The sequence below is a fragment of the Engraulis encrasicolus genome, chromosome 19 (genome assembly GCF_034702125.1).
Source record: "Engraulis encrasicolus isolate BLACKSEA-1 chromosome 19, IST_EnEncr_1.0, whole genome shotgun sequence".
NCBI classification, from domain to species: domain Eukaryota; kingdom Metazoa; phylum Chordata; class Actinopteri; order Clupeiformes; family Engraulidae; genus Engraulis; species Engraulis encrasicolus.
The window spans coordinates 17,097,506-17,107,547 of NC_085875.1; the positions used below are offsets into that span (position 1 = coordinate 17,097,506).

Below are 10,042 nucleotides of genomic sequence, written 5' to 3' on the forward strand. Positions count from 1 at the left end.
TTCTACTCCACGCGTCTGCGCGTGAACAAGCGCATCCTGCAGCTGTGCATAGGCAACCATGAGCTGTACATGCAGCGCCGCAAACCCGACAGCATCGAGGTGCAGCAGATGAAGGCGCAGGCCCGCGAGGACAAGCACCAGAAGCAGATGGAGAGGTACAGCAAGACACATTATAATACATATACAATATATTAGGAAACACATTCATAACACCAAAACAGATGGAGAGGTACAGCAAGACACATGACAATACATACATACAGGGCTCTAAATTAACTTTTTTCATCACCAGACAAAATGGCTACTAGATGTTGATCTCTAGCCAAACACACTTTCACTAATGGGTCAAAATGGCTTGTAAGTTGGTCTTTTCTACCAGCCAAACTGAAATTTCACCAGCATTTGGCTGGTTGGCTGGTGCTAATTTAAGGCCCTGCATACACAATATATTAGGAAACACATTCATAACACCAAAACAGATGGAGAGGTACAGCAAGACACATTACAATACATATACAATATATTAGGAAACACATTCATAACACCAAAACAGATGTAGAGGTACAGCAAGACACATTATAATACATACATACAGGGCTCTAAATTAACTTTTTTCATCACCAGACAAAATGGCTACTAGATGTTAATCTCTAGCCAAACACACTTTCACTAATGGGTCAAAATGGCTAGTAAGTTGGTCTTTTCTATCAGCCAAACTGAAATTTCACCAGCATTTGGCTGGTTGCCTGGTGTTAGTAATTTAAAGCCCTGAATATACAATATATTAGGAAACACATTCATAACACCAAAACAGATGGAGAGGTACAGCAAGACACATTATAATACATATACAATATATTAGGAAACACATTCATAACACCAAAACAGATGGAGAGGTACAGCAAGACACATGACAATACATATACAATACATTACAATATATTAGGAAACACATAAGCAGATAAAGTCCTATGCCCGCGAGGACAAGCACTAGAAACAGATGGAGAGGTACAGCAAGACACATGACAATACATACACAATACATTAATAATACATTAATATATATATAATATATTAGGAAACACATTCATAACACCAAAACAGATGTAGAGGTACAGCAAGACACATTACAATACATATACATTTACAATACAATATATTAGGAAACACATTCATAACACAGTAGATAAGCAGATACAGTACAATATCATACACGGTCGGCATTTACAACACATTAGCAGATGAAGGCGCAGGCCCGCGAGGACAAGCACCAGAAACAGATGGAGAGGTACAGCAAGACGCATTACAATACTTACACAATACATTAATTAGTTAGAAACTTTATTATGCCCAATGGGACAAATATATACAATACATTACAATATATTAGGAAACACCAGAAACAGATGGAGAGGTACAGCAAGACACATTACAATACTTACACAATACATGAATTAGTTAGAAACTTTATTATGCCCAATGGGACAAATATATACAATACATATACAATACATTACAATATATTAGGAAACACCAGAAACAGATGGAGAGGTACAGTACAGCAAGACACATTACAATACATATACAATACATTATATTAGGAAACACATTCATAACACAGTGGATGAGCAGATAAAGTCCTATGCCCACAAACAGAATCACCAGAAACAGATGGAGAGGTACTGTAAAGGGCAGATTATAGTTCATCAACGGCGCCCGTTGGTTCTGGTCGCTAACCACTGTTGATGTTATAGATCTGCGCACGAGGTCTCTTGTCGTTAGCCACATTTGGCTACATAGCTACAAAGCTACAGTACAGTAGTCAGACGATAGGTTTTGTGCTGCAAGTGCTAAACTGATGTATTGTTTGTTTGTTACTTAATAATTCAGTCATTGTAGCTTCATTTAATTACACACACTAGAAAGAAGGCGTTTGTATTTCACAGAATATTGACAGTTTGGCTCTCGTAAACTACCGGAGAACTGTGCTTCCACGAGAACAAGGAAGTAGCGAGACGACCAATCACAGCGCCTTTTCTCTGCAACCTTCGCAACCGCCAGACGTGTAGTCAGGATTTTCTTGAGGCGTGCGACGACGGTTGCAGAGCCTCTGCGCGGGGGGCGTGGTCGTGCACAGACGGTTGCACAGGCTCTGCAACCGTCAGCGCCAATAAGTATAAATTGGCCTTAAGACACATTACAATCAGGGCCGGATTAACATTGCCCGGGGGCCCCTAGGCTACAGGTTGTTGTGGGGCCCCCTGAAAGGCAAATTTTCCAGGAAAATTACATAAACAATGTCATAATTACGAGCTAGGAATTGAGGGCAACTTGTCTACCAACTGTATGGAACACAATAGATACATTTTTCAATGTTGCATTGGGTCAAAATTCTGCATTTTCCACTTCTGGCCAATCAGGGGGCCCCTGGCAGGTGGGGGCCCCTAGGCTGCAGCCATATCTAGCCTGTGCATTAATCCGGCCCCGATTACACTACACATACATTTACAATACATACCGATATATTAGGAAACACATACAGAACCCATAGCACCACATTCACAGCACAGCAGGTAAGCAGATAAAGTCCTATGCCCAATAATAAATAACATTGTCCTTTCTTCTACGATATACTGCCCCACAGAGGCAAAGTGCAGTCACTACATATTTTGTCAAACATTGAGTTTAGACTGAAAATGGTCTTCACGACACCTCCTTTATCTTGTGACAAAGCCTTATGACCCAAATGTGTCCTGTTTTAGAGATATTTCTCGGTCAAAGTTAATACCAAATCTCTGGGGGCATTTTTTTTTATCCGTTTCATTGTTGGTGTAGTTACTGCACTTTGCCTTTGTAGGGCCGTGTATGAGTCTGCACCAACAATGACGGACTCTCTTATTTGTGTTTTCCCTGTGTCCATGCATGTTCTATACAGTATGTTACATGTGCAATAATCTGCATTAGGGTTTTTTTTGGTATATTTTTGTATTTATGTAAGCTGACAGATACCCTTCCTTCAGGATTAATAAAAGTACTCTACTCTTTCTGTCCATGCTTGTGTCTCCTCCTCAGGGACAAGCTGGAGGCGGAGAAGAGGAGGCGGGAGGCCATGGAGAAGGAAAAGGAGCAGATGGAGAGGGAGAAGCAGGACCTCATGATGAAGCTCAGGCAGTTTGAGGAGCAGACCCTCAAGGCAGAGAGAGGTCAGTAACAGAAACACATACCATAATACTGTATGTATTAGACTATATGTATTAAAGGGACAATGTGTAGGAAATGGTCAAACAAGGTACTGTAACTATGCTGCTCATTGAAACTGGGGGCTGCCTACTGACAAATTTGATCTTTACATGAAAGTTTACTAAGTAATAAACAAATATGTTCTAGCATGGTCCAAGTACAGTCATTTTTGCAGCTTAAAATGGCTGTTTCTGGAAATTCAAAATGGCGGACCATGGAGAAGATCCCCCTTTTCATGTATGAGAAGTGCAATTTTTCCAGTTATAATGAATACTTAGAATTTGATGGTGGTGGTAAGTATTCATGGAAAAGGTAACATTAGTGAATGGGCAGCATGAATTCTGGAAATAAATAACTAAAAATCTCACACAGTGTCCCTTTAAACTGTATACATACATACTGGCCCCTAATCAACACCAGCCAAACGACCACATGCTGGTAAAATTGAGTTTGGCTGGTAAAAAAGACCAACTTACTAGCCACTTTCACCCATTAGTGAGTGTGTGTTTGGCGAGCAAGATTAACATCTACTAGCCATTTTGTCTGGTGATTAAAATGGTTAATTTAGAGCCCTGCATACATATACATTCATGGCATCAAGATGGTTGATGCATTTCAAGGGTATAAATAGAATATAAAAAATATATAGAATATAAAAAGAACATTCATACAAACTTCACAAAATACATTAATATTTTGATCTTTCATTTCTGTAACTGTGCCCCACACTTCTCTAACTTTTAAAAATCAGTTTGTGTATCTCCTACAGTAGTGTGATAGGGCATGTCGCCTCCTGCTGTCCATATGCTGTTATTACACAGAGCAGAGCTAAATGACAGTGCTCCACAGCGCACAATGCTCACAATAAAATTGTATTTAAGCCTTATCCATGCAAGGGGGCAACCCCAAACAGTGGTCCAATGGAGCGGCCGGAAATCGAACCGGCAATCTTTGGGATACCAGTCTGACACCCAAAAATGCTTACCCATGACTGTTTACACACTGAAATTTTAAAGAGCAATGTGCCGGTTAGACGCCACTAAATATCCCATCTAGACCATTGATACAATTGTTGTGTCATTCACTCTGCAGAGTTGAAGGATCAGCTGGACCGGGCCATCCGGCTGGAGGCTGAGCGGAGGCAGGCGGAGGAGGAGGCGGCCAGGCTGGAGGCCGAGAGGCAGGCCGCCCTCCAGGCCAAAGAGGAGCTGGCGCGCCAGGCAGAGGACCAGCTCAAGTCCCAAGAACAGCTGGTGAGAAGAGATGACAGACTGGCAGCTTTTATTTTGAAACATGCTGCTTTTTTACAACTTGTGTTTTTTTCCCCCTGCACACAGGGCTGATAGTATTCAGGCTCCATGCCTGATTTCAGGCTTGACAGAATTTGCACAAATAAAAACATTGATAATAATTAGCCATTAGGTTATTCTTATCTCAGAAAGTGTTTACAGGTTCAGGGTTTTTTTCTACTATCAGGCTTGAATAATGGTCATACACAGGCTATTAAATGTTTGAATAATGTGTCAAAATAGGCCTACGTTACGTCACTATGCAGTATCTTGTCGTCGTCGTTACAGCAGGGGGGAGGGGGGGGTGGGGGGGGGGACTATAAAACTCCTGCACAGCAACTTAAAGTCAAATTGTAAGAGTTGTTTTCTGGAATCTGCTGCTTTTGAAACTTATGAAATGACCATGATGAATATCCTTTGTGTTACAATAATGAAATAACGTTTCAAAAGCTGATATATAATACTTGTGTTACAAATATGTAATATTATTTTACAATTGTATGTTTCATTTCCTATGTTCTCAACTCTTTCTGAGTTGGGGTTGTACTGTATGTTTTAGTTGCCAGCGGGGCTTGACACTGGCACCTGCCAACCGGCCAAATGCTGGTAAAACTTGCCTGTGGCTGATAACAATTTCAGTGTCACTAGCCAATTTGGCAGGCAGCTTATTCTACGGTATGACATATCAGAATAGCATACAGTATATTCTGCACTTTGCCCCTAGCGTATCAATTAATGGTATTTAAGTTCAAGGAAAAGCTCAGTTACTCAATTTCTATTTGTTTGTTTTATTTCCATGTAGAAACCCATGCACTCATATTCTTGCTGCACCTCATCTTCTGAGATTAAATGTACAGTGTCATGATAAAACAATTGTGGCTAGTAGAATAGCTGGATGGCTAGTGACTCGGGAAAACTACTAGCCACAGTGGCCGGCAAGCGAAAAAGTTAATGTCAAGCCCTGGTTGCCAGGTGTGTGCGTGATGGTGTTATTTTGTTTGCGTTGCCGTAGGCTGCGGAGCTGCTGGAGTACAGCGCTAAGATCAACGCCCTGGAGGAGATCAAGAGGCAGAAGGAGGAGGAGGCCGACTCCTGGCAAGTCAGGGTGAGCTCACCAAAACCAACGCAGCACCAAAGATCCTCACTAGTGGAAAGATAAATCACATACATCCGTGTGCAGCGTTACTCTGCATTACCATTCACTTTACACTGGATCAGGCACTACCAAATTGTGCCCTAAAAAAAATGTTTAAAAAAAATCTGGCAAATTGATCTTATTCCATATTGCTTTGAGAGGGGGGCGCACCTTGCATACATTTTTTTCTTCTTTATTTTTGTGCACACTGAGGAAGGCACACGCCAAAACGCGTCTGTGCACAAAAAAACTAAAAAATGTATGCAAGGTGCGCCCTCCTTTTCTTTTTTTGATTCTAAGTATTTACTTGGGACAGCACCCTTAAAAGTTATCAAGAAACCTGAGTGAAGCCTGCTACCCACTTGATTTGAGAGTACTGAACAATCTGTCTATACAAGGCTGTGTTCTGCCTCCGAACTCAGCTAGTTGGCATCCGTTACACATTATGAAAAACTGAAAGAAAAGTCAGCGACACTGTCTGATGAAGGGCATGCACCCAATCTTTTTGAGACGGATGTGCGTTGTTTTCCTCTTTTTAACTACTGGATCCGTTACACATCATCCACTCGAACCCATCATCTTCCTCTTCCCATCCCAGTCCAAAACATTAGTGTGCATTTGTTCTATAACAATTTATTTGCCTAATTTGCCATCATCTTCTTTTCTCTTCCTCCTTCGCTACCTGCTTTACCTCCTCCTCCTCCTCCTCCTTCTCCTTTCCCACCTCTTCCTCTCCTCCTTCATCCTCTCCCTTTCCCTCTTCATTCTCCTTCATCCTCCTCCTCCTCCTCCTCCTCTTCCTCTCCGCAGGCCATGGAGGCGCAGGAGGACCTGGTGAAGACGCGCGAGGAGCTCCAGATGGTGATGACCGCTCCCCCTCCCGCGGCAGCACCCCTGGTGGTGGAGGAGGAGGCCGCGGCGCCGCTGGTCAACCACGAGAACCACCACTCCGCCTCCTCCTCCTCCTCCTCCTCGGAGCACCACTCTGACTCGGAGCACGAGGAGGAGCACCACGAGGAGAGCAACAGCACCCACAGTGCCGAGCTGCAGGTGGAGGGCATCGAGGACCACCGCAACGAGGAAGAGCGCCTCACGGAGGCCGAGAAGAACATGCGCCTGCAGAAGCAGCTCATGGTGAGTGGAGACTAGTGAGGGGGAGGAGACGAGACGAGGCGAGGCGGTAATAATGTGTGTGATTGTATGTGTGCTGGATGACGCAGCAATAGTGTGTGTGTGTGTGTGTGTGTGTGTGTGTGTGTGTGTGTGTGTGTGTGTGTGCGTGCGTGCATGCATGAGATTAAAGTGAGATGCATGGTGAGGATGAGGCATGAATGACGTGTGTGTGTGTGAACAGCTCATAAGAATAATGCAGTGTGTGTGTACAATGTCATCAGAATCGGACGCTGTGGGAGAAATAAAGTCCCATAAGCTCTCCTTCGGGATTAATAAATGTTACTCTACTCTACTCTACATAAGCTCTCCTTCGGGATTAATAAATGTTACTCTACTCTACTCTACATAAGCTCTCCTTCGGGATTAATAAATGTTACTCTACTCTACATAAAGTCTCCTTCCATCATCTAAATAAAGTCACTTAAGCTCTCCTTCGGGATTGATAAATGTTACTCTACTCTACTCTACTCTACATAAACTCCTCCTTCCATCATCTCTCCACAGGCTCTCAGCTCCGAGCTGGCTGCGTCGCGCGACGACACCAAAGCCACCCAGAATGACTTGCTGCACTCTGAGAACGTGCGCGCGGGCCGAGACAAGTACAAGACCCTGCGTCAGATCCGCATGGGCAACACCAAGCAGAGGATCGATGAGTTTGAGGCACTGTAGTGTGTAGACGCAGCGCAGCGTAGTTCCTGCCAGGGGTGGACAAACCAAACAGACACAGTAAATGCACCCTGTCACCAGTAGAGGGCGACCTGCATTCATTAGTTACAGTCCAGTGTGAAGCATGTTCCAAATGACCTGGAGTGCGTTACAATATGCGGCCTTGCCTCCTCCACTTGTGCTTGTTTCCTTGTACCAGGAAGTAATATGTCATGATGACATCACTAACAGCATTATATGTCAATACCTTGCAAAAGCTCAATTGTAAACTCTTTTGCAATTGGGATGGTGAATGAAAAACAGTCCCTCAAAAGTTGTTGTGGCTAGGCTGACAGCTGGGAAACTATTGTTTTCTCCACGGAGGAGGGGCCAGGAGGCGGTGGGAGAAAACAAGCACAAGTGGAGGAGGCAAGGCCGCATATTGTAACGTACTCCTGGTTTTACCTGTCCAATCAACCAGGTGATCAGGCGAATCGGACAGGTGAAATTAGGTAATTTGGAATACGTGGCACTGGATTTTAACAAACGAATCCAGGTTGCTCATCTCTGTCTCTCACGTACTGTACAGTAATTGCTTTCACCTGTAATCTATCACTATGAATTAATTGGTAATTGATTGGTGGGATATTTGATTGATCAATTTCGTCCCGGTAGCCGTGGACTGAGGAATTGGAAATTGAGATGATTGAATTGGTGGGAACAAAAAAAAATGTGACAGGACTTTTACTTTTGTGTGTATGTTGATGTCAGCCTTACAACATGGTGGTCACACCATCTTTTTAAAAATCACCACCGCAGCACTCTACCAAATCCCCTGCCTCTCTTTCTTTCCACACAAAAAACCCCAAATCCCTCTCTCAGAACGCAGATGGTTGTATATGTACGTATATTCAGAAGGTTATAGAAAGTTTTTTAGTTTTCATTTCTTGGAGTTCTGAATGGAGAAATCACAGGAAAGAATCATTGTATTTTACTGTTATCATTTCAAAAAGCAAATCAGTGCATGTGACTGAAGTTGCCAGGTGATGAAGGCATGAGTATCTGCTTAGAATGAATGAACGAAAGAGCATAAAGGACAAATGGACGTGTAAACGGTTTATGGATGCAAGATAACTGGGAACAGCAATGGCCACACACCAAAGTGCTAGAGTTGCGTAGTTACAGACCACAATGATCATTTCTGTCTTGATATTTTAGTGGTACTCCACATGCAAAGGACAATATATGTTGCTGCTAGCTGTCCACGCAAGATGTAAATGTTTTGTTCAGAAAACATCAGAATTTTAATGTCACCTTTGACCTTTGTCTTGTCAAAGCAGAACCAGGAATACCCTCATTTAATTTGGTTTAGCATTGTTACAAAAACAATGTTAACTTGTGTCACTTTAAATCACATGTTTCTATGGGCTAATGCTGTTATAATTTGAAGTTAAGATAATGTAATTAAATGTTTGTGTGGCTGAAGGGCAAGGACATGTGTACGTACCATTGAGAGTAAATAGAATGGAGGCCAAAATTCTATTTCATTGTTGAAGCCAAGTTGGAGCCAAGGTTGGACCCAAAAAGACCAAAAAATGGCCAAATCCCATTCATTCCTATGAGAGACATAAAACCCTGTATCTCCCTTAAATGCCACTCCAGGGGGATCATTTTTCGCTAAACTAGTAGGTCCCCTTGCTCTCCAACTTACCAGGGTGGTGATTTTTTGTGGTGATGTTTTATTTTAGAGAGATATTAAAAGTTAAATTGACCAATGAGCATCAGAACATGGTTTGATTGACCGTTAGAAGTCTTGTTGTTGTCCAATCAGCACCTGCGTTTGGCGTTGCTAAGGTGGAATGTAAGTTGGAATGTTCCCAAATCTGGCTTCAAAGCGTTGAATGGCAAATAGCGTTGATTTGGCGTCCATTCTATTTACTGTCAATGGTACGTACATATGTGTAGCAAAGATAAGTAACTTGTTCATATAGGCTTTGTGTTCACGCTCTCTGTAAATGTTGATTTATTTTCTCCATTTATTCCCTGCTCCCTCCAAGTCTCTGGTCTTGTAGCTGCTGAGGTGCCATTTCTTTTCTGGTGTGTGGGACATTTGAAATGAGAAAGGCTGAGGGTGGGGATTTTACTGTATGACAAACAACAATAAAGACTTATTAACCACAATGTTTCATCTAAAATGCTTTGGCTGTGATTTAAAATACAATCATCCGTGTGGTATTGTCCTTTGGTTCTTCAGTTTGTTGATTTCTTTAGGCTGATAAACCAGACTAAATGTGTCCCTCTTCCCATTTTCCAGGTATTTCTGTAAGTCTTCATCTGACCCTTAGATTATGTTTAACCTCATTAAGGAATCTGGACAGAAGCATCACTGCTCAAGTATATAACTTTTCCCTCCACTTTCTTCCTAACCAACGACGGCCAGGAGTGGGCATTTGAAACAGAAGCAGTGTTAACTGAAAACACAGGAAAGGCAAATGGCGTGATACAGATGAGGAGATGCACATGAATGAATGTTATATATGACAATTTAATTATCAACTGC

The 10,042-nt window shown here is 42.5% G+C and overlaps 1 protein-coding gene across 1 annotated transcript in view; it reads left to right on the forward strand.

Annotated features, from left to right (window-relative positions):
- Window positions 1-9,663, forward strand: part of ezra (ezrin a) — a 26,814-nt gene extending 17,151 nt beyond the window's left edge. Inside the window, exons 9-14 of the mRNA XM_063183717.1 lie at window positions 1-155; window positions 3,073-3,203; window positions 4,333-4,493; window positions 5,542-5,634; window positions 6,475-6,798; window positions 7,342-9,663. The exon at window positions 1-155 is cut by the window's left edge and continues 9 nt beyond it. Coding sequence (XP_063039787.1) covers window positions 1-155; window positions 3,073-3,203; window positions 4,333-4,493; window positions 5,542-5,634; window positions 6,475-6,798; window positions 7,342-7,506 — 1,029 coding nt within the window. The 3' untranslated portion in view covers window positions 7,507-9,663. The remainder of the gene's footprint in view (window positions 156-3,072; window positions 3,204-4,332; window positions 4,494-5,541; window positions 5,635-6,474; window positions 6,799-7,341) is intronic.
- Window positions 9,664-10,042: the final 379 nt, after the last annotated feature.